At 41.8% G+C, this 23,042-nt stretch overlaps 2 protein-coding genes across 4 annotated transcripts; one reads left to right on the top strand and one right to left on the bottom strand.

The window, feature by feature from the left end:
* The first annotated feature begins 4,528 nt into the window (after positions 1 to 4,528).
* On the top strand, positions 4,529 to 6,273 carry LOC116261708 (uncharacterized). The gene has a single exon (XM_031640517.2). It carries the CDS (start codon positions 4,798 to 4,800, stop codon positions 5,941 to 5,943), a length of 1,146 nt encoding a protein of 381 aa, XP_031496377.1. The 5' UTR covers positions 4,529 to 4,797; the 3' UTR covers positions 5,944 to 6,273.
* Positions 6,274 to 13,989: 7,716 nt separating this feature from the next.
* LOC116262332 (uncharacterized) lies at positions 13,990 to 21,601 on the bottom strand. 3 transcript variants are annotated; one of them, XM_031641595.2, is made up of 7 exons: positions 21,464 to 21,601; positions 21,206 to 21,356; positions 20,219 to 21,116; positions 19,897 to 19,958; positions 17,743 to 19,749; positions 14,961 to 15,129; positions 13,990 to 14,864 (listed from the first exon to the last, which is right to left on the bottom strand). In XM_031641595.2, the coding sequence occupies exons 3-7, from the start codon at positions 20,334 to 20,336 to the stop codon at positions 14,206 to 14,208; spliced, it is 3,015 nt and encodes a 1,004-aa protein (XP_031497455.1). In that variant the 5' UTR covers positions 20,337 to 21,116; positions 21,206 to 21,356; positions 21,464 to 21,601; the 3' UTR covers positions 13,990 to 14,205. The 3 variants fall into 3 exon arrangements, with proteins under 3 accessions (XP_031497455.1, XP_031497456.1, XP_049936010.1); XM_031641596.2 differs by having other exon boundaries at positions 21,469 to 21,584; XM_050080053.1 differs by having other exon boundaries at positions 19,897 to 19,955; positions 21,469 to 21,584.
* Between the last annotated feature and the right edge of the window lie 1,441 nt (positions 21,602 to 23,042).

Genomic DNA, 23,042 nt, shown 5'->3' with positions numbered 1-23,042 from the left:
AACGAGGGAAGGTACTTACCTGCGGACTTGGGCATACCTGGGCTTGGACAAGAATGCTCACTCCAGCCGCATGCATCTGCAACCACAGCAAAACAATTGTAGGTCTGTATTTTCCTTTTTGAAAAAGCGCCGAATCTACCAAGCCAGCATTTTCAAAGTGCTAAGATTTCTTGGGGAAAACTAAATGGATGTGAATATGATGACCCTTATGCAGCACCGCCAATCCCAGATTATCCCCGACTGCCCACTAATTGAATGTGTTTCCTTATTTTCTGAGTCCAGCTGAAGCTGAGTGCCTAAGAAGGCGATCTAAACAAAGCCTCCGAACTGCACAGGAACATAAAAAGAAACGGCGCCATCACCATGACGTGACAAGGCGATGATATTCTACAAAATACGAGAGGAATGTCAAAAGAGGGGTCTCTGAAGATGGTGGCGCCTTCATTTTTCTCGACTTCTCTCGTTTAAGGTGCCGTTTGCGTATTCCCCCGTTAACTTATTATTTTCCGGGGTCTTCTCACTGGTGTCTTAGAAAAGATAAAAATGTATATCGAGTACCTGAATTTTTTTTTGCCAATAATTTGGTGTCGTGCACTCGAAGGGAACAAGTTCCAGCAACTTCGTCTATTTCTTTCATTTTCATTTTCAAAAGCTACGTCTTGATTGGGCTACCCAGAAATTAGGCAGTCAAATGAACCAATAAAACCTTAGTCATGTTTTTGTTATAAAAAAAAAAAAAAATCTGATCAATGCTGGTTTCGGATCTGAACCTAGGGTTCCGAATCGAGTGAAATCCGAGCCATTGACTCCCTGTATATTAGTCGTGTACGAACGTGCGCATTTCCATATGAACCAGTGCATATGATATAATGGGCAGAGTACGTGGATAAGCGTGCCGTGTTCAATACAAAAAGACTGGAAACGCTACTTGTTCTTTTGTCGCTCTGTTGGTCTTCGTAATAACTAATTGGCATTTAGCCATTAAAGCTTTATGGGAACTCGAATTTCAGTCCAAATCCCATTTGAAAATAGGAAGAGCCATGGTGGGACGGCTTCGTTTTCCCTTTCCTCCAATTACTGTTAATCGTTTTAATCCATTCTGAAAAACTTAATCAAACTTGACCTCCTTCCAAGCAAACATTAAGAAAACAAATGTCTTGAAAGCAGAGCCTGTAATATGGGCAAGGCACAATAAGAAAAGGAAATGACCAGCAAAGTTGATCAAGTGGTGCCCAATAAGGGCTTCGGCTCAGGTTAACGCCTTCGAGATGGCCCTGACACGAGTGGGCCTAATTAATTCGATTTCTTTAAACGAGAACTTGAGACGCTTTCTGTTTCCATCGTCGTTAAAATTAATAACTGTTACTTTTAACATTCTTCGTGAAAAATTGCTTGAAAGCGTATTACAAAGCAATAGGTTGTGAACGTTGGTATCGTGTCCAGTTGAATTAGATGTTCCTTTTACCATATCAGATTTATAGGATGTTCACATATTCATATTTGAATTTAAATTCGACTGGAAATGAAGAAGTGTGTCTATATCATGTCCAAATTCGATCTTTAAATTCATTTGATCTGAATCTCATTGTTAGATTCACGTCTGAATCTGAATCTGACTTTTTAATGCAAAACAGGCTTGCTAAATATAACATATTTATATTAAAATTCAATTCGAATATAAATCCAAATCCAGTCAAATATTTATTTCAAACCAAATCAAAATCGAATATAATTTTTGTTATCGACCGTTCAGTTTTTTGGATCTAACTTTTTTAGGGCAATTTGGTTGGATATCCAAGAGAGAGAGAGAGAGAGAGAGAGTTTTGGGTCTCTCTGCTCAATATGCACCTCTGATATGTGCCCTGCATCCCTTGATTTGGTTCCACAGGCTATTAGATCTCAATCCCAACCAATTAAATAGAAGAACACCTGCAGTTAATAGCAGTAATAATAAACAATGTAATTTCTTCCTGAAATAACTGGGTAGGATGGGCAGATGAACAGATTAATGTGAATAATGCAATTTCCATGAAGACCATCAATTCTGGTGCAGCTTTTGACTGTACCAGTGACAGTAATGGCCCATATGCATCCAACAGCATACACTGTGCAATTTGCTCAATGCTCAGTGACTCACATGCGCCCACAGCCACGGCCATGTCAACACAAACCAACATAATAGAAGTGCATTTTCTTGGCTTATTCACTCCCCATATGCCATTGTTGCGTGTGGAGCTGCAGAGAGCTGCCATCCCCCCCTTTCTCTGTTCCTTATCCTTTTTTATGCTTCAATGGCAGCTCGAATCCCAAAGATTACCAAACAACATTCATTTTCATGGCCTTGTGAAATTCCATCAATCAAAGCATGTTTGCTGCTTCCTAGTATTCTCCTGTAACTTCCATTTCTACTGTCTTGTGAAATTTTGTGCACCAATATCTGTGCTTCAAGTCATTTATAGTTAGCTTCCAAATTCCTTTTCACCCTTTTTCCTGCTCTTCTAGTTGGCTCTCTACTCCCATTCCAATGTGCAGAAGCTATTCAAAGAGCAGTTTTGTTTTTTTTGTTTTTTTTTTCTCATTTCCACCAAGGCGGTGGAAAACATGCAAGTTGCGTCCGTCATTGACGCAACAGCAGAGATTTTGGTAACTTCTTTTAACACGACCAGGAAGAAAAGTTTTCTAGGATAATTCATTGTCTAAATGTTCATAATCTGCTGTCTAGTTAGGAAGGAAGGAAAACTTGGGATTTAACTCTTCTGCGAGCAGCAGTAAGATATTAATCTGTTGCGCATTGGCATTTGCGAGGGCCGATGTCCACGATGACGGAACTGTGGTTGAATTGAATTAGGTCTCCAAAATCGCGATCTTAATCCGATCTGCTAGTAAAAATCTTAGAGTCAGGGCTCCGGCAGAGTTCCTCTGCGACGTGTACAATGTGAATGAGACAATGGCAATTAATAAGCGTTTAGGTATAGCTAGCGCCGTAGCTTCTTTTTCTCAAAAAAGGAAAAAACGAAATCCGTGGGTCATTGGCAATTAATAAGATGATCCGTAGGTTATTTTTTCCCCCTTTCCTCCTTTCGAAGATCCTTCCAGTAAAATATGGAGGATCGAAGAACTAACTATAGCCGCATGTATGAGAGCAGATTAAGGATTTTCAGGACATTAGATTTAACATTTTCAGATCGTCTCTCCAAGTATGAAGCGATCATTCATGTTTTTTCAGCACTGATGAGACTACGCTCAAACGAGATCCATATCCGACCCGCACCGCCCGGGAGCACGGGGGCAACTTGGTCATCCAGTAAGTGAGGTCGAACATCGTCATCTGCTTGGGGAATCCAAGGCTAAGATCAATCTCCCTCGTCGTGGAGTCAACGAGGGCATTTTCGTGATTCGTTGGAATATCCAGGCTTGGGATGGAGATTAGACTCCCAATAAAGTAAAAATGTCTTTCTCGGACTACTTTGCCCTTTCCAAGAGATGAGATGCTATGGCTCGCACGTGCCTTGACATCACCCCGTCACGTGACACCCATTCTTACCTTGGAGAAAGGATGGGAAAAACGGGTCCGGCCTGACGGGTTTACGGGAACCTTAAACCAGATCCGGTCATCAGGCCCTACATGGTTTGGTTTTCTTTATTGGACGAATAATATGCATACACATTAGGGGGCCGCGACGCCCACGTCATGTTTCCGCGGAAATCTCTTTAGGCCCACATATGAAATGATAATACAAAACGTCAAAGATAGTATATATATGCAGGTGAGCGAGAGATTTATCCTATTCTCTCTTCATTCTCTTTATTTTTGGGTTCCGAACTGCGGCCCGCGGCAATTAGCAACCACACCCTTTAATTTGAATGTCAAGTTCTATCACTTTAAGATATAAGAAAATAATGTCTATAGAAATCAAACTATAGATCTGTCTTTATTGTTGTTTAATTTGATTGTAGATATGTTAATAATTTTTTTATTTTTATTTTTAGTAACACAACGGTGCCTAAGTTAACTGTTGTTAGAAGTTGACGCCCATGACCAAAAATTCGGATTTTATTTTCCATGTAATAGCAGTTTAGTGCACTCAGGAGGCTTAGATTATTCTTAACCCTAAAAAAAAAAAAGAAAAAAAAAAAAAAAGAGAAGTATGGAGCGGCCTCCGCCCGTTTGTCTCACACCGTCTCGACCATTCCAACAAACAGGAGCTTGCATCGAAACGGCATGGGCGAAAGCAAAGCTTCGTGCTTTGGATCTCAAATTAAATTGGGGATTTGAGTCTTATATTCGGAATTTGGAGCAGAGATTCATCTATGGATCAAAATGAAAACAATTCGATGGGGCCGAACCAGGCCTCCGTTACCGATAAAATGTAATTCCGATACGATCCATTCAAACGGGTCGACTCGTTCGTTCCGCAGAACAGAACAGAGGCGTCATCGCCTTCCTTCTCTTTTTCTATTTTTTTTATTTTCATTTATTGTGGTAGTCGTCATTCCTTAAAGGGTCATTTTTGGAGGCGAAAAGACGTTGCCCACTCTCCTTCTCTACTCTGAAGTTGGAGGCGAAAAGACGTTGGTCCTCTCAAAGCTCGCTCCCCCTCCTCTCTCTCTCTCTCTGTCACTGAACCAACCCCTACTCTCACCGTCTTCCCCTTCTATATCTCACTCCCATTTTTGTCATTTGCTGACGCATTCTCTCTCTTTCGGTCTCTCCTTCTTCCTTCTCGCATTGTACCCACATCCCGGATTCCAGCCCGTGCCACTCGTTTCCTCTCTCTCTCTCTCTGGGGGGTGGTAATGGCGATGACGAACGACGGGGGAGAGAATGAGGCGATGGAAGCAGCCGCGGAGCCGCCGGAGAGTCAAAGCCCGGGAGCGTACGACGACTTCGATAGCACATGCTCCACGCCCTACGTGAGCGCCCCTTCCAGCCCCGGCCGCCCCACTTCCGCTAACGGCTACTTCTACAGCGCCCCCGCCAGCCCCATGCACTTCTTCGCCGTCCCTTCCGGCGCCTCCTCGGCGTCCATCCCCCTCGAGTCCGACCACTTCCCCGGCAGGTTCTCCGGCTCGCTTTCCGCCTCTGCGACCGACTTCGAGTTCTCCGCGCGGTTCCCAGCGGCCGGACCGGACTCCGGCTCCAGCTCGCCGGCGACCATGATATCGGCCGACGAGCTCTTCCTTAATGGTCAGATCCGGCCGATGCGTCCTTCTTCCTCCCATCTGCAGAAGCCCCCGAGGCTCGAGCCGTTGCTGGACGACGCCCCGGGGACCGACGTTTCGGAGGGCGTGGATTCTCTGCGGGGCAGGGATTTCCGGTCCAAGAACCGGTCGATCCACCGGCGGACGCGATCGCTCTCGCCGCTCCGGAGTTCCGAGCCTGTTTGGGCAGGGTTTCCGCCGGAAGACGAGGAGGAGGACGAAGAGCAGCAGCAGAAGCCAGTAGATCCGCCGCCAGTGGTAACCGCCGCGAGACGCTCAAGGCGGTGGATGAGTCTCAAGGATTTCCTCTACCGGAGCAAGAGCGAAGGGAGAGGCTATGTGAAGGAGAAGCTCTCGTGGTCTGCCCTCACCTTCTCTTCCCCCTCCAGCAAGGAGAAGGACAAGGACAAGGACAAGGACAAAGAGAAGGAGAAAGATAAGGACAAGAAGTCTGCTGCCTTGTCGTCGCAGGCTGGGGCGGAGAAGAAGAAGAGGGCTTCCGGCGGAAACGGCGCTGGGAAAAGGAGGGTGCCGGCACCGTCTGCACACGAGCTTCACTACGCGGCGAAGCGGGCGCAGGCGGAGGAGATGAGAAAGAAGACGTATCTCCCTTACCGGCAAGGCCTTCTGGGCTGTCTGGGGTTTAGCTCCAGAAGCTACTCAGTTGTGAACGGCTTCGCGAAGGCTCTCCACCATCATCATCATCACCATCACCACAACCAGCCTGTTCCGTCCAGCTAAGCGGCGAGAGTGGCTTTGCCCTCCGGCTGAATCCATCGTGCGTTTGGGGATTGCTAGAATCTGTGTACAGTCGCTTCTTCCTCATTTTTTTTCCTGCTTTTCCTGGGCCTTTTCTGTCTTCCCTTTTTCCTTTTTTTTTTTCTTCTTCAGAGCTACTGGAGATCATTGATGCTTACCATACTGGCCGCTTTTGGTTGTAATCATGTGAAATTCACAAGGAGTTTCCACCCTTTTTCTCTTTTTTTTCTCTCTCTCTCTCTCTTTCTGGTGCTAACGGGGTGGCCTCAATATGGAGATTCAGTGCAGATCGATTTACCATCTCTGTTTTGATTTTTGGAGTCTTTTAATGATTTGAGATGGATGATACTCTTGTTATGGGTGAGTTGTTACGTTGGCCTCATCCTTTTTCTCTTTTCCTGTGTTTAGTTTCACTGGAGGCGTTGATTTATTAGTCTCCAATAATAGATCAGGATTCAGGAAATAATTCTGCTTCTTTTGGGAGATTGCAGCGTCTGGTAACATGTGCTTTCTTGCAATATGTTTCCTGCTAGCTAGAGTAGGAGCTGGACGCCTCTCTCCCTCCCTTTTTTTACGAGGAGGAGTTGGGATGGCGAGTTGGCGACGGCTGAGTAATTATTTGATCGACGGGGGTGGTGCTTTGGGCCCTTTCTCTCTGTGGGAAAGCATCGTTTAAGCGCCGAATATTTTAAAGCTTCTCTGCATTGTGGACGATGGCTACCTGCTTACCAGTAAATGATGCTTAGTTAGAGGAGTTTGTGCCATTATTCTGAACACTGAGTACATGTATATGAGTTCCGAGATGAATTTATGGTTTTTGGTTGTGATGATATTTAAAGTCTGTGTGACTTGAGAATCCAATGGGATCGATCAGCGTGTGGATCTGCACATGAGTTGGTGTGGATGAATTATGGGGTGAATTGTTTTTTCTTTCTTTGTTTCTTGGTTGTTGGGTAAAACCCCATGTGACTTGTCCCAGTCGATGATTGGGGGAAGAAATTCTTTTTTCAAGAGACCTTTCTCTCTCTCACGCACAGTTGTGTGTATATATATATATATGTATATATTAAAATGTCTGCCCCTAATTGGGTAGCTCCATTAGGCCACAGATGTCCAATTTAAATCAGTTTTCAGTTCGGAACAAGAATTTTTACAATGTTAACTTGCGGCATTCAATCTAATAGCTTAGATTGCGCAAGAAAATTTGTTGATGGCAAGTTGGCAACTACAAATTCTCGACCATGGCATCATATCATATGTTGTAGTACTACCACCTAATTGAAAGGAGTTAAGGAATGAAAAACTCTACAGAAACAAGCCATAGCCATTGCACATGGACCAAGGACATCAGTGACGATGGTGTCCAGAGGAAAAATGGGGATTACAGGCCTTTAGGCATTACTTCGTTGAAGACAGGAGAAAAATCGGGTTGTCAATGTGAATCTCAACTCCATCAGTCTGATATCATAAGAAACTTTCAGTCTTATCAATAAGCAGCCTCAAATTTGGTAGAATGTCTTCTCACTGAATCTAACATGCATCAGAGTAGAAGTTACATGTAAAATCTTGTTCACTTTTGTAATTCTTACATCCAAATTCGAATCCAACTTGAGAATATCTAATTGGTCCGAATCAAATATGGAATCTCTCCCTTTTTCTCCAAGTTTTAGCTTCAAAAACTTTAGAAATCTTCCAAGCTTTTGATGAAAGGTTAAATTTTTTATGTTATTGATTTACAACAAAGCATCTGGTTGATTTTGTGGGCATTTCTTGGGAGAGGTGTTTGTAAAATAATAGCAAAAGCGCCAAAGCACCTTGTGGAATATGTTCTCTCTGGATATTCCTATTTAAAAGGTCAAGAGGGTAGTCTTTTGTTAGGGCTTTCCTACTGCCTAGCCCTCCAGGATTAGACCTAAACTTACCTTTTATATGCTTTGCAGCTTGTACTTTCTTCACCAAAGGGAATCATGGCCGCGGTTTTAGAGTACCAACGGAGTTGAGATTCAACAGGTGAGTCCATAAAGAACTCTTGGACATCTCCAGTTAGTCAAGTGAAATGGTATTATAATGCGTTGCTTGGAGGCAAATGCTTGTGCCAGCTTTGAACCATTTGCATCTTTAAACAGTATTGATATATATGGTCTGACTTGATAAAAATCAACCTTCGCAATCAACAAAGTCCGCCATTTTTAGACAGGCAAGCTGGGGCTAGACAGACGCCTGTGCGATGATGCCATTTGAGACAGATAATGGGCAGTGAACTCTTTGCCTTTTTTTAACTTAAAGTTCGTATGTCCAAACTGCAGCTGACTGGACGAACAACTTACCGGCGATGGAATCAGACATGTATATAGAAGTTCATATAAATTCCCCTACTGGACGATCATGAAGATCCCAATTGGTAAACATTTTCTTGAGTGTGAAATACAAGATCAAGGTTGGGTACATCCAGTGGCCGAGCCAGAAAATTTTAGTTGAGGAGCACTGAGTACATATAAAGCTACATGGCACTGGCATGGGGTCTAGACTGTGTGGGCACCCCGTATATAGGCCTGAACCCAACAAATGATAAATAAAATTTTTACAAAGGATTAAACAGGCTGGGGTGGGCAGTTGCCCACACGAGCCCTATGATAGCTCCGCTACTGGGTACATCATATCTACGTTCCTTTCAGAGATTAGATCAATTTAGTTGAATGCAGCCTTGCCGACCCACTATTGACTGCCTAGCTCTTTCTTCATCGGCCTGCAGAAGCGAAATTCATAGATGAATATCATTGGATGATGATATGAATTCCGCAATTCTAAGTCTTGCGGGACTGATTCGCTTAATGAGTGTGCTTACTCAGTTCACTTCCTGTCCCTTCTAGTTCTAGTGAAGCTGAGAAAGCAAGGTTCCGCAAATTGCCCTTGACTACTCGCCAGTGCTGAGCTAGAAAAATTGGTTGCAGGGACACTTTTATATATATATAGGATAAATGTTTAAAGTTGCCCATTTAAAAATAAAGAAATTCTAAGAGATCTAATTTGTGGGTATTGACTTTATTTTATGTGGAGTTGGTTTCAGATTTTGATGGAGAAATCTTGATTTGGGTTTACTGATAGATTTAGCTGCAAAAGCCTAACGAAACTGAAGTTGGTGCTCGTTTATCTATAGACTCTTTTTTCTCTTTCTTCTCGGAAAACCAGATTAACCAAGATCGCGATACTGAACTGCGGAACGACGACTAAATCAGACCCACAGACTTGCCTAGGTGTTTGCAGCACCCGCCTTCAATATTTGAACAATTCAGAAGGAAGATTTTACTGAAGGCCTGCTACTTTCGGGAACTGAATGAGAATGAGAAGTAGATGACAGTTGTGAATGATGTGAAAGAAGGGCAAAGCAAACAGAAAAAAGAAAAAAGTTTTGGAGAAAATAATCAATGGAGAATAAAGTGAAGCAGGACAATATCTTTCAGGAAATTTTTCTCCGAAAAAAGGAAAAGATTAAATCTGCTAGGTACTGAGATATTTATAATAATCATAATGGTACGACTTATGTTTAATAAAGGACGCCAATTCTAAGAAACTAGACCAATTTATACATTATAATTGAAAAGAAAAGACGATTGCGACGAGTAGAAACAGAACGACATTTTCTTTTTATAAAGAAATTGGTCATTTCTCATTCAGAAAAAGGAGAATATTTAGTCCTCAAATTTCTTTTTTAAACTCTCTCTCTCTCTCTCTCTCTATCTGTCTCTGGGTGTGTGGACCTGGTAACTCGATACAGCAACCAGCCTAAGAACGTACATAGATCCAGCCAACCCCGCAGAAAGCATGTGATTTCATTTTATAAGTAGATGGTTTCAGGTTTCAACCGCTCCGAGAAAAGTCTTGCCTGCGAAGGAAGAGGTGCAGACCTGCCTTTTTTTTATCAGCCTACCGAATGATGTCTAGCCAAATATAGTCCAAAAACAGTATCTACTAGGCACCTGCACAATATCTCCAACTCTAGCCGAGCCAACCAAGATCTGCATGATTTTAACATTGAGATTAACAGGTAAAATGAGTAGACTCTCATTAACCACTTCTTTTAAGTCTGCCACTTTTTATAATTGAAAACAAACAATACTTATAGGAATCGAACTAATGAGCGGACTCTCATTAACCAGCTAACCTGACCAGTTATCTAATTAAACCCAAACGTATCCACATAAATTCACTCTTCCTGTTTTTTGGCAACCGAAGAATGATTCTCTTTCTATTGCAGGCTCTCGCTTTCCCCCTCTATTGTATAGGATGTACTGTCGCGTGTTGTTCCTATATATATAGGTTTAGATCGTTCTTTTAGCAGATAGGGACACACGGGTTTTGTCCATTTTTAGGCAACTTTCTACCAGTGCACGAGATATCCCATCTTCCTGGTTTTCATATGCGGCTTTTGGTATCGTTTTGAATGGATTCGAGCGTTCTTTTTGTTCCTTTTCCATTAAAGGCGGTGAACAAGGCGCAGCAAGAACACAAAGGAAGTGTGTTGCGTTCGAGGCGTTTCAACTTTCAGCATTCTCACCAAGAAAAAGGCTGTTGAGGGGAATGACATCCAGAGTGCTAATCATGATGCGTTCATCAGAGTGAGGAAAAGTATGGGTGGTGAAAAGCCATTAAGAAGTGAACTTCGTCATGACAAGGCTTATTGTTGATCAAGCCTTTTATATATGCTGATGGAGAAACTCAAAGACGTGGAATGACCCTTGTAAGAGGCAACAAGAACTCAGTTGTGCGGACAGGTGCCAGCGGCTCCTTTTGCTACAGTTGTGAACTCATCCCACTGGTCATTTCAGCAGTGATCTCACGGTGGGTCTAGTGACTCAATTTTATGCTCCTGACCAACAACTTTTTCTTAGCATGGAATTCCATCGAATATCCGGAAATGAACCTACAAAATCCCATCATTCATATTATGAACGTAAACCCAAAATGATGTAAATGAGTTGCTGTCAATTTGATCGACTCGGTTCTTCAGCTCGTGCCGACAAATTTCTTTGGATTTTTTATAAAATGTTTCATGCAAGAAAACACTTTCCATTGGACTTCAACACCCAAAAAAATCTCCGTAAATTTATGCTCGAACAACAAGTTTTGTCTGAGAAATCCAGCTTCATTTTTCTGGTTTTATTTTCCAATCAACAGGAAAATACATATTGGAGATAAGCTTTCGATTCATGAGCTGAAATTAGACCTCCCCTTCTTTTGTCTAGACTCAAATCAGAGCCGATGTTTACATCTCCAGCATCGAGTCGTGTAACTGGATTTGGTTCTTGGAGGGCACTAAATTGCAGAGACACGAACTCACAACGATCTCTGAGACCTGTTTTCACTCTCAAGTGTAAGACTTTTAGGAAGTGAACACTTTCAATGGCAAGGTGTAGAAAAAGGATGGGAATGATGATTTCACTGTATTTCTGAACAAAAATGGAGCTTATCTGTCCCAGAAGCAGAGCATCAAGATCTACTTGGTCACTGCATCACTGTCATAATAATGGGCTCTACAGGGAGATCATAATGCATTTGATTCTGCTGCTTCGAATTCTTTTACCCATGATTAGATCTACACAATGCCCAGATGTAGCCCTCAGCCAGAAAATTGGAATCTCGTGCTCAAGGATTACTTGATCCCTGAATCCTCCAAGTAGGAATCCATGTGCACGAGATCATGCCGGAATTTCAATTACATTTAGAAGGAAAAAGAAAAAAGCGACTGTGTCTGCTTCTTTGTTTTCAAGAGCAGCCATCGAGACAAAGCTTTGAGAAAGGCAGAGAAAAGAGTAAGAGACTTGTTAGGGATGGGACTTGTCCAAGTCTGTCTGTTTCTTCCAAAAAAGAGACTTGAGCTCCTACAGCCGAATCTTGTTGCAGGAACCTACAAATTAATCATTTCATGGTAGCCTTCTCACTTTGTACCTATCCAACTGCATGACTTCTCTCTCTCTCTCTCTCTCTCTCTCTCTCTCGTATAAATTTTTTTCTCAAGAAACCTACCAAGTTCCAACTAACTGCAGGTTGGACAGCACATGCCATGCAATATGAAAGTGGGTCAGGACCTGCCCACGTACAAAGCCAGGTCAGGCCCACCCTGAGAGACAAGTTTTTGCCCATCACACACCATTGATTTGTCTCATTCATCTGCCATCACTCATGACATAAATAGTATATAAAAGATACTGACAGCCATGCACCACAAAAAAAGAAAAAGGGAGAGAAAAAGAAAACCAGTGAAAAGATTCGGATATTCATATGCATGATGCGTTCACATTATATTATCATCTCAATATGGTAGACATTATGTTATCTTCTTAATATGGTAGTTGTGTAGCGAGCAGTCAATAGGGAACTTGGTTCCCTTTTTCAAAATTCACTTCCCCACATCTCACTTCTTTCGTTTCATACTGCTCTCCCGAAATGTTGCTTGCTTTAATATAAAGATTTTTCCAAAACATTTGTCGCCTTGCTTCTATTTCGCGTATCGCTTCTTGTGTCATTTGCAGTTCCTGCAACTATGAGCAGCCATTTTTTTCTCTTTTTAATAGAAAACGAATCCCCTTGAGCCTTAAAAACTAAGATCTGGAGGAATCCCGTCTACCAAGATGCAATTATTGCTGTGATAGCTGCATCTACTATCCCCTTGTTTGCATCCGTTGGGATGTGGCAGGAAGTTCGGAACCTTAATAATGCATTTGACAAGTTGCAATAGCTCGGCATCTAGCAAGAATCTCTAATTAAGCTTGGGTTCTATCACTTCTATGAGTTGCACTCGATCATCGCTTGCCTGGAGTGCCCACACTTGTGATTCACCGTTGTGAAGTGCACCCTTCGCACCAAGTAGCGTTGTGAAAATCGGAAGCTGAAGCAAATGTTCCTCGCAAACATGAGAAGATCCCGTTTCCATATTACATGCAGTTTTTTCTTTTTTCCTTTTTTCTTTAAAGCATTGGACTACTCGCAGTCTTGAGAAAGCTTCTATGTCCACTGTGTCAAAGTGTGAAAGAAATTGGCACATTCTTTTCCCTTCCAGCTTCCTTAGTTTGCTCAGGATTCATGGACTTCGCATTTATAGTGCCACCAGAAAGTTTTTGTGACCTGTTCAAGATTCTGAACTCTGAAGTGCATTTGTAAGTGGTTTTTTTTTTTTCCATGACTAAAAGTGTCATCCGTTGTCACGGCAGCGTGCCTCAAAGATTAGTCTTGGTAAATGAGCGGAACCGCAGAGTGGCTTTGTTTTGGTCCTGAGATCTATAAAAGTGATAACAGGGTGCTTCTTATTTTGTTAGATTAAATACAACTTGAAGAAGACGCCATCGTGATGATTGAATATGACTTTTTTAGATCATATAATAGATAGATGTTTGTCACATGTGGTATGCGACTTAGATCGTAGTTTAATCCGCTAACTGCGAAATTTTATAAGCAAATAGATCAAAATCATTGTATCTTTCCATTTTAGTCGCTTTCTTCTTTATTTTCTCCGCTTCTGTTATTTACATTTACACACTTTAATTATCGGTCATGAAGCTTATGCCTTGACGCCCACTCCCTCGCACAAATGAATGTATTAACTCCGCACCTCGCCTCAATGCCTGTCATAGCATCGTTCATTGTGCAGCACAACTAGTGAGCATAACTTGGTGTCTCTATGCCTTTGGATATAATTTGCATCAGTGTGATGCACAAAAACTTGGAAGTACAGCATCTCCAACAAAATGGATTTCTTCTTTTTGCTTCAGATAGTCTAGCATAAAGTTCACACAAGACAGAGCCCAAGCAACACAGTTGTAAGAAATAAGCAGCCTCTTGCTTGGCTTGGCTCATCTGTGTTGATTAACTAATAATAGTGCAGAATTTTGCACCTTGTGAGTTTAAAAGTTATTGCTTACTGCTTCATGACTTGATACAAGAGCACGCAGAGAAGAAAAAATGCCATTAACCTGGCAACTTAGCTGCAATATGGAATTGATGACACGTGCATACCACAGCAAAAATTTCCTCTTAACTAGTAAAACATATCGTAGAGAATGTGATTCTATAATTTCAACACATTAGATCTCTCGTACATCCTTCCTTTTCCTTGGATAAGGAGCACAAAAATAAGGAAAAATTGCAGACCTAAATATAGACCCCGCGTACTAAGGAAAATAGCTTCAAGAAGGATGTGAAGGAGATATATATATATATATATATATAGATATATGCAGGAAAATCCGTCTAAGGTTCCAAGCCAAAGGTGTAAATTACCACCTCTTCGATCAATGAATCCAATATATCCTCCTCAACCTCCAAACCGGTCTCAAATTCCTCATTTTCATAATCCAACCATCTCCCTGTGCCCGTGCTCATATCCTTGTACAGTATCTCATCCACCATTAGTTCTCCCATACTTCTCCACCCCAGCATTTCCTTAAAAATTTCATTTACCACATCTGCCTTCCCAACCACAGCAGCCCCTTTGGTCCAGCTTCTGCAATCTCCCCTGCTGTAACAGCCATATTTTGAATCCACACACTCGCACACACAATCAAAGCACAATCTCCTCTGGATTTTTATGTGCTTTTCGTCTTCAACACTTGCAGAGATGGCACTGTTACTCTCTAATCTGTCAAAGAGAAGGGGATCAACAATGCCACTGTATGAACCAACTGCTACATCCTCAAACGTCAACCTGATGTTAAACACAATGTCCCTAACATATTCCAGTTCTTGGTCATTGTTAATGACAAGTTTATCTGGCAGCCCAAACTCAGAAAATCCAGGCGTTTCTACGGTAGGTGTACATGCCGAAGTAGCAGAATCCAGGAGGTCCTTGTCAGCAGCTACCACCAATGTGCTTATGATACATGGTTGGCATGATTGATCAAGTTGACCACCTAAGAAGATAGCTAAGAAGTAAGCATGAGAGAAAAAGTGTTCCCAGGTGGGAATAATACAAAGCAGAACAGATTAATTGTCATCCTTCACATTACCATAGACACCATCCGAACTATCCACCGAGTTGTAGCTGTCATTTGAGAAGGCAGCATCAAGGATTGAAACAGGACTTAGCCGCTCATTATCCTCCACAGCATCCATTTTTATCAAATCCAAGTTCCCTTTTTGAGCTTCTGAGTTTTGTTCACTTACTGATTCTTGTACCTGAACGGGCAGTAACAATAGAGAAACCAATCAAAAAGATTGAAGAAGCTACAATCAGGAATACTATCAAAATTACATATCAAGGAACCAGACGTGAACAACAGCACAGGTCATGCCATGTTCTATAATAATACACCGGACACCAGTTGCCAGATGCATAACTGGCGTTCATAAATGCAAATGAAAGCACGTGTTCCACAAAAATATTTTCACAGAACTCCAATCAACAGCTGGTTAGCAACCCTCCAAGTGTGCTCAAGGAAGTAACTTCTCATGTTATGATCTGGTACATTAATTAACGTCACTTGCTGCCAGAAAAGAAAATGGACACAAACTATCATAAAACTACCGAAAAGCAGTCAATGCATACATGAGCACCCGAACTAGACATGCTATGATGGCTAAAATATCAACAAGCTTCAAAAGTGAAATTGCACATGCAAATAACAAGAACAAGTGAACTATGTACACAAGAAGTTTTTTATCATTGTCGGGGAAGACATGTTCAGAGATGGAAACAACACCATTAATGTTGCATTATCTTACACAGGATCTAGTTCTCATATAGATGAAGAGAAATACATGTGTTTATGAATCAGCAATTATCAAAACCCTGATGTCAATGCTTGAATTGAACAAAGTAAAGGCTAAAATGACAGGTGCACAGTTCGGTTATGTCAGCAACACAATGGGGTTAATCTCACACTCCTCTGACGTTACCTCACTGATGTACATGGATGATTTAACTTTTCATTTCTGTTTACAATTGTTTATGTGAAGCATTGCCTGTTCAAGCTCACAGGTGCAAACTAGGGACATGAAGATAAGGGTATCCAACCAGAACTAGAAACGATTATTCAGATCCTATCAACAAAGATATCCACAATCAATAAATTGGATTCTGACTCAATATTTTCATCAAACTAGAACACCCATTAACTAAGGGAAATTATCCGACTCGGAACTGAAGGTGGGATCTGGATTTTAGTAATTTCTAGAAACTGACTTAATCAATTACATCCCTATGTACAAGGAATTCCAGTAAAGAGACAACACAACAAGGTAGTGTAGTGAAAACTAGAATTAGACAAAAATAATCTGCTAGTATTCCCAAATCGATCCATAAATGAAACAAGACAAAAAGCACAACAGGCACAAGAGAACTCTCATTACGCTTAAAATTTAAGGACGTGTGGCCAAAGATGTGCAAAAGTTGAAGCGAGTTTGAAGAGGACCATGACCAGTTTATGGCCAGTGAAAAAACTAATGAAAATTAGTTCTGTGATTTTTGTAGGAACTAGAGTCCTCCAAAAATTCACACTTTACTATTTCAAAGTTCCATGAGAGAAACACTTTGTTACACAGAGATCTGTGAATCTAGTGTAGAATCACAAACCAACCTACAAATGGAGACACCAGTTGTCAAGGACTCAATGGCGTGAAAACTATGAGTTGCATTCATGCTACTAGAAACAAGGAACAAATATGTTGAATAGTGCTCCAAGAGATTACTCATCAAACAATTAAGGACAAACTAGATTTAAGTCAGTCAGGGACTGGTAGACGGAAAACCATCTACGGTTCACCCAGACCTTATTACACACACCTCCATGGCAATTAATGGAAATTTCTGTAACCATTGATTTAGGGAACTCTTTACTTTACAAAGTCCTGTGAGAGAACAAAAACATCCCAAGAATGTAATAAGATTACTGTTGCTACCAGCTGGCTGAGAATTCCCTTTTGGGAATATATCCTGTAAAGTTGGATGTGACTTGTTGTGCTCTCGTACTTTTTAAGCACATGAAACCATATTATTTAAAATGTATCCTGTCTAAGTATGTACATTACTTTTTGGCTTAATAGCAAGGACATTACATCTGAAATTTGGTGTTTCGACATTTTTGTGAAAACATGAAGCCCTCAGAATAAAGCAGTGCACATGATTATTGTGCAGCAGGTCCTCCAGGGTCAAACAACTAAGATGAAGAAGCAATATATGTGAGAGGCGACCCATCTGGATCCTATCCTAGAGAGCTGAAGTTTATGGTTCAAACTTCAAAGCAGATAGCTGGCAATAATTGGTCCAGTGATACAAAAAACATTCCCGTGTCATACGAGCAATTTCATTTGCCTTCATATTTTTTTATGGTGCCTAACAGGATTGGTGCACAACTTTCCACCAGACTCATCATGATTACGAGGAAAAAGACAAAAAAAGAGGTTCAATCATATTTCATCCACATCTCAATTAAACCCAGTTCCATATTCAGCAAGAATAATATGTGTCAGTGGCATAAAGGGATGTCTTCTTCTAGCTTTCCTCCTTGGTGGATCTATCAAATACTCTAGCTTACTTATCACAATAATACCCATGGCAGCTTTTGACTAAGAACGAGAAATGGCCAATGATGAGAACACCTGAGAGTAATGGGTCGACAAACATCACTAGTTCCATGGCATGCGATGCATGAAGCACAGGCTCCATGTAGAACGGTTATATATGTGTGCAAAAAATATTTGCATTAGGCAAACAGTTAGCTAAATCAGATGCTTAATTCTGCCCACTACGTCCCTTCAATGGAACTGAAATGGATATAGACATATGTATACCTCAAACTTGTGATCTGTGTTCACCATTGGAGTGCTTGAAGAGGAGCAGTCAGTTTCATCAATGCACCTGTAGTTCACATCATTGTCGTGAGGCATGGATAGACATTCAGCATCATGTTCCTTTGAAATGGGAACCCCAGAGTTCAGAGTAGCAAGAAAATCTTGGAGTATGGACACTGTATTTGCATTTCCTGAATTGGTTGCTTTAAGAGAGCTGGCCATTTGAATCCCAGATGTCAATTCTCTCAATTTCTTCTCCAAAAGAACACTCAAGCTTTCTCCCCCCAAATTCATGGAACCTGGGGCAGACATCCTTGAACTTTTTGTGTTTGACACATTCTTTTCACCAAGGGAATCTATAATGCATCCCTTCTTGATGTTTTGCTTATTTGATGCCAGGTCAGCTGAGCGAGATCCAGCAGTGGATGCCAAAGGTGAAGTGAATGTAAAAGAAACAACATCCATACTCTTGCTGCTACTTGAAACAGCCTGTTCACCATTCCAAAGGTTTCTCTTGTTACACTCTACCTGACTCGTATAGCCAGTAGTAACAGAAATGGTATCTCGAGGAGTTCTATCTCTTTCATCGATAAAGATGGTACCAACAACCCCATTTTTTTCAGAACAAAAGCTCCCTTCTATTGATCTTTTCTTTCGAGGGAAGTCACTGGTTCTTGAGAGGCACTTTTTACTCTCAATATCGCTTTTATCCACACCTTTGTCTGCAGTTCTAGAAACATTCCCTTTTTTCGGTTGACTGCAAGGATTCCTTCTGGATGCCATGTGATCCCTTACATGGTCATGATTTGCAAGCTTCTGCCCTGGAGAAGAATTCCCCCCAGCCATACCTTTTTTGGTATGTTGGTTTACACCTGCACATTTTGAAGGCAATCTGTTCTGTTTCTGGTTATTCTGTCGAAGCACATTTGCACTACTAGAAATAGCTTGCTTCTGCTTATTCTTTTGGAGATTTAACTGGCTTTTGCGTTGTCTACTCAATCCTGGTTCATCCTGTGCATCATGTATCAATAAACTATTAATTCTGGTGTTGTTTGGTCGTGCCAAAGATGAACAAGACAGACTTTCCCTCCTCTGCACGTTAACTTTTGCTTGGACAGCAAGCGAGATGGATTTCCCTTGGTTACTAGAAAATGCAGGTTTACTATCCTCACAGTTTAGAAAACTGTGTGGTGTTGACACTTGCTTTTCTCTTTTAGTGGAAGAGAAAAATGGCTTCTGATTATTTTCTGCACTATTCTGAGATGATGAGGAAGATAAATTCTTTGACGTCCTTCCTTCAGAAGCAGTCCTTGAGCTGGAACTACCATCAGAACCATTCCAGCTCTTGTTCATGGGTTGTCCGCTCAAAACTTTGACTGCATTAGGCTCAGTAAATTTCTTTGGAAGCTCCAGGGGCCTGGAAATTCTACAGCTAGATATTATATCCTCTGATCGACCTCTATCTTTCAAAGAAATTGATGAAGTTCCAACAAGTGTTGATCTAGTTCTAGCAGCTGGATGCAGTCCAGGTTCAAGAATCTTTGCAGCTGTCTCCATTAAATGAGCTGCACTCTTGGCTGAAACAAATCCAGAACTCTTTATTGGTGACAAAAGTCTGTGTTGGATATCTGAATAAGACTTAACTGGTTTTCCCGGTAACGGCTCAGTCTGAAACCTCTCAATTGGTCTTTTATCAACAAAAGACATCTTCTGCAACTTTTGCGGCCTTGGAACAACAATTTTACAAGGCAAAATCTCCAAGTTGGCAGACTGTCGGACAGATGGTAAGTTCTGATACTGAGATGCGAATTCTAGGCACTTCTTGGAACCATTAACAAGCCTGCTGTCATGAAAAGGGGTGGAACTCGCCTCGGGCACATCTACAGAAGGCAACGATTCCAAACCCATAAGCCTAGCGACCACACTGGGTGCCTTTACTCCCACTCCTTCCTCATCTACTGATAATGATGAAGGATAACTGCATTCACTTCTCTTCTCATCATCCATCTAAAATTTTTTTAAAAGATGAAGTCATTACCATAGTGCACCATAACAAAAAACTGACGGAAGGAAGCTCCCCACATACAAAAGAAAGAAAAAGATCAAACACAAAAAATAAAATAAAATAAAACAAATAAAGAAACAGCTGCCTACCATGTGAAAATTGGTAGTCTGCAGTTTCTCTCCGTCCAGCTTTGCTTGTTCGGATTCATCTACTGAAACAGACAGAAGGAAGAATAAGAAGAATGAGACCAACAAAATGCACAAAACAACCAATGAAGATGAAAAATGTAATAATCGAGATTTATGGGTGAGTGGAAGAGTATGAAATCTATAGAGCGCCAAAAAGTTATTGCGTCAGGGGAATGTACAAAGATTGACTCTCAAGGAAGGAAACTTGTGGCAGAAAGACAGCAGATCTGCGATGCATAAATGGAGGCACCACTTCGTAATAAGATGAAAGCCGGATAATTACCTGCCGCGGATGACTTGCTCGAGAACAGCTTCTTCCACCTAGATTTACCATTTCGATCAAACAGCTGAAAGAAACCACCAGGACCTGCTCCCTTATTGTCTCTTTTCTCGCCTCCCATTTTCGTTTTCTAGTTAATTACCTCTCCTTCCTCTTGATCTCTAAACTAAAAGCTAAAAAGCCACAGTTGCATCACCAGCAGTGAGAACTATTCTGTGGAGTCCATGGCACACTAACAGTCCAATTCATCGCTGAATTCTTCAGACCTCGCTTTAGCCCCGGCGTTGACAAATATATGCAAACTATAAGGAAGCATCAGTTTTAGCTCTAGCCTCTAGGTACTCATATGTCGGCCATCCTAAAAAACAAGTGATCCCGCATTAGCGTTTGACCACACCAATTCATCTCAATTCCTCAACTTAAAGGGGAACCAGCAACTACCATGGAATTCACCAAGCAGGAATTTAAAAAATCACAAGATTCTCTGCGCATAAACTTGCTGCCAAGTTCCACCAACCAATACATGAAGTAAAGAATCAGATGCTCTGGATATTTCCTGTCTACTGAATCCTCGAAACGACCCCCTCTAACTACCCCCCATTAATCAGAAGCTTTCCTCGGGCGGAAGGCACATGTAAGATTCTTCAGAAAAGAAATCTAGAATCCCCTGAGCTGAGGAAGCCAATTGGTACAAAACCTCCATTGTGCGAAAAGGTCAACGATCTTGGCCGATCAGTTCGAAAGAATAAATTCAAGAGCAGATTCAGCATTTGCTCCGAAGCGGAAAAACCGATCTTCTAAACAACCAAAATTCAAAGAGAACCAACTACATTCCCCTCAGGACCTGGAATCCAGCACCGCCAACGTTCAAAACAAGGCCCTGAGTTTCTTCCTTCTCCGCCTAAACAAAAATCCACAAATGGTGCTTCAGAAAAGAGCCAGAATTCTAGCCAAGATTTCAAAAGAAAAAAAAAAGATCCAAGCTACAACCTTGAACAAATCGTCCGTTTCACGGCCAAAAATCTTCGTACAAAGAACACTAGAAGCAGCCACCAAAAGCAGCAAATCTAGGGTTCTTGTCACGCAATTCCCCCCCTTCCCACAAAAAGGAAAGAAAACCTCACATCTTCAACCTTCACAGCTGAAAAGAGCACAGAAAGTCAGGACTTGAGCTGCGGAAGAAGATCTCTGAACAGAGTAAAATACCAAAAACAACGAAAATGCAGAGACAAAGGTTGACCCACATACTTCACCTTCTTCAACAATGTGTGTGTGAGAGAGAGAGAGAGAGAGAGAGAGAGAGAGAGAGAGAGAGAGAGACTAGTGCAAACTGCAAAATGCCAGTGAGAGAGAAAGGGAGCGTGGTTACTTGATGGGGGAAGGAATTTTTGCGGGCGAGGTTGTTTTCTGGCAATTAATGTGATGCAGCGGGGGCACAGCACGAAAAAAATTAATGATTTCCATTTTCCCCTTTTTTCTCAACCGTGATGCATATTTACCAAGAGGTCCCAAGTTTCTCCGCGAATATCGAAAAAGACTACCCTGCAGTTGGTGGCGACGAGCCCTTCAAATGACTACCTTGCCCCTCTCAACCGAAGGTCCACAAAACCTCAGATGAAAAAACGAATCCGGTGTGAGTCCGATCCAGGATCACTATCTATAGGAATTTATTTGGCAGGTGAATTTAAAACTTTTCGTTATGACGGGACATTCTTTCGATGGCTGGATCGACAAAGATCCAAGCAAATTTATATCAAGGAACTGATCTTAAATTCAAGAATTAAATTGCTGAGACCAAAAAGTCAACTTAGAATTTTTATGCACTGCCATATGTGAATTGGAGAGGAACTGAAATCTTTTGGCCATCCAGTCTCTCAAAAAATACAACGTAGAATCCAATGTAATCTCAATACATCGGGTTGTGTGTGTAAGTGTGAACAATTGTGAAAAACCAAGCATCCGGATGCATAAAATCATTTGGATTCGACGTCCGATCCATTTTACCAACCTTCGCAAAAACCCTTTCAAAGGGTATTTTTGTCATTTCTTTAAGCTAACATTCCGGTAGAAGACCCGCAGCGCACCGAAGTCATTCGTACTTGTCGGCAAAGTTAGGGGTATAACAATCATTTCATCACTAACGTCTCTCTTTCCGGGGGCGGAAAACATTTCGAATTACGAACCGAAAAGAACAAGTCACTGATTACTGATACGCCCCTGCGCCGAGGAACCGCTTTCGAGGATATCCCCAGGAACAAACAAACTTTCCCTACCTTTCCTCAATTGACCGGAAGCGTCCTGGGTGTTCAGTTTAATTGCCAAACGCGGCTTCCCTGTTTGCCGCGCGTCACGTGTTAACCGCCCGCTCCGCAGCCTTCAAAGGTTCGAGTAGTCATTCTTGTCCTTAACAGGAATGATGTGTACATTTTCGGTAAACCGGTTGACGCGGAGGGCCTTTCAGCGCCTCCTTAAAACGGGGAATTGAGAAGCTCGGGGTCATGGCGCACTCTGCCGTGGGACCTGAATGACGAAAATACCCTTGATTTGACAAGTCGCAGAGCTGGTGAGTGGTGTCGGCAGCTGAGAACGACCAAGTTCGTGAACTCGGTCGCGTTTCAGCAGTCTCCAAACGGATTTCCTCATGACCTTTTCATTTTCAAAGAGAGGTAAAATTTTCTCCTTAATTACCAACACCGGATTTAATTTCCATTCGCTTCCAATTTAGTTGAAAAGTAATCTGATCTCTAAAAAAAGGCAATTCGCAGAAAAACTCAGTCATGTGTCAATGATGGCCAACCTTTCGAGGTTAAAGATCCAACAAATGAAA

Source organism: Nymphaea colorata, chromosome 10 (assembly GCF_008831285.2).
Source record: "Nymphaea colorata isolate Beijing-Zhang1983 chromosome 10, ASM883128v2, whole genome shotgun sequence".
In the NCBI taxonomy this organism is placed as follows: domain Eukaryota; kingdom Viridiplantae; phylum Streptophyta; class Magnoliopsida; order Nymphaeales; family Nymphaeaceae; genus Nymphaea; species Nymphaea colorata.
The sequence above is the reverse complement of the archived record's forward strand: the minus strand, read 5'-3'. Positions and strand labels throughout refer to the sequence as shown.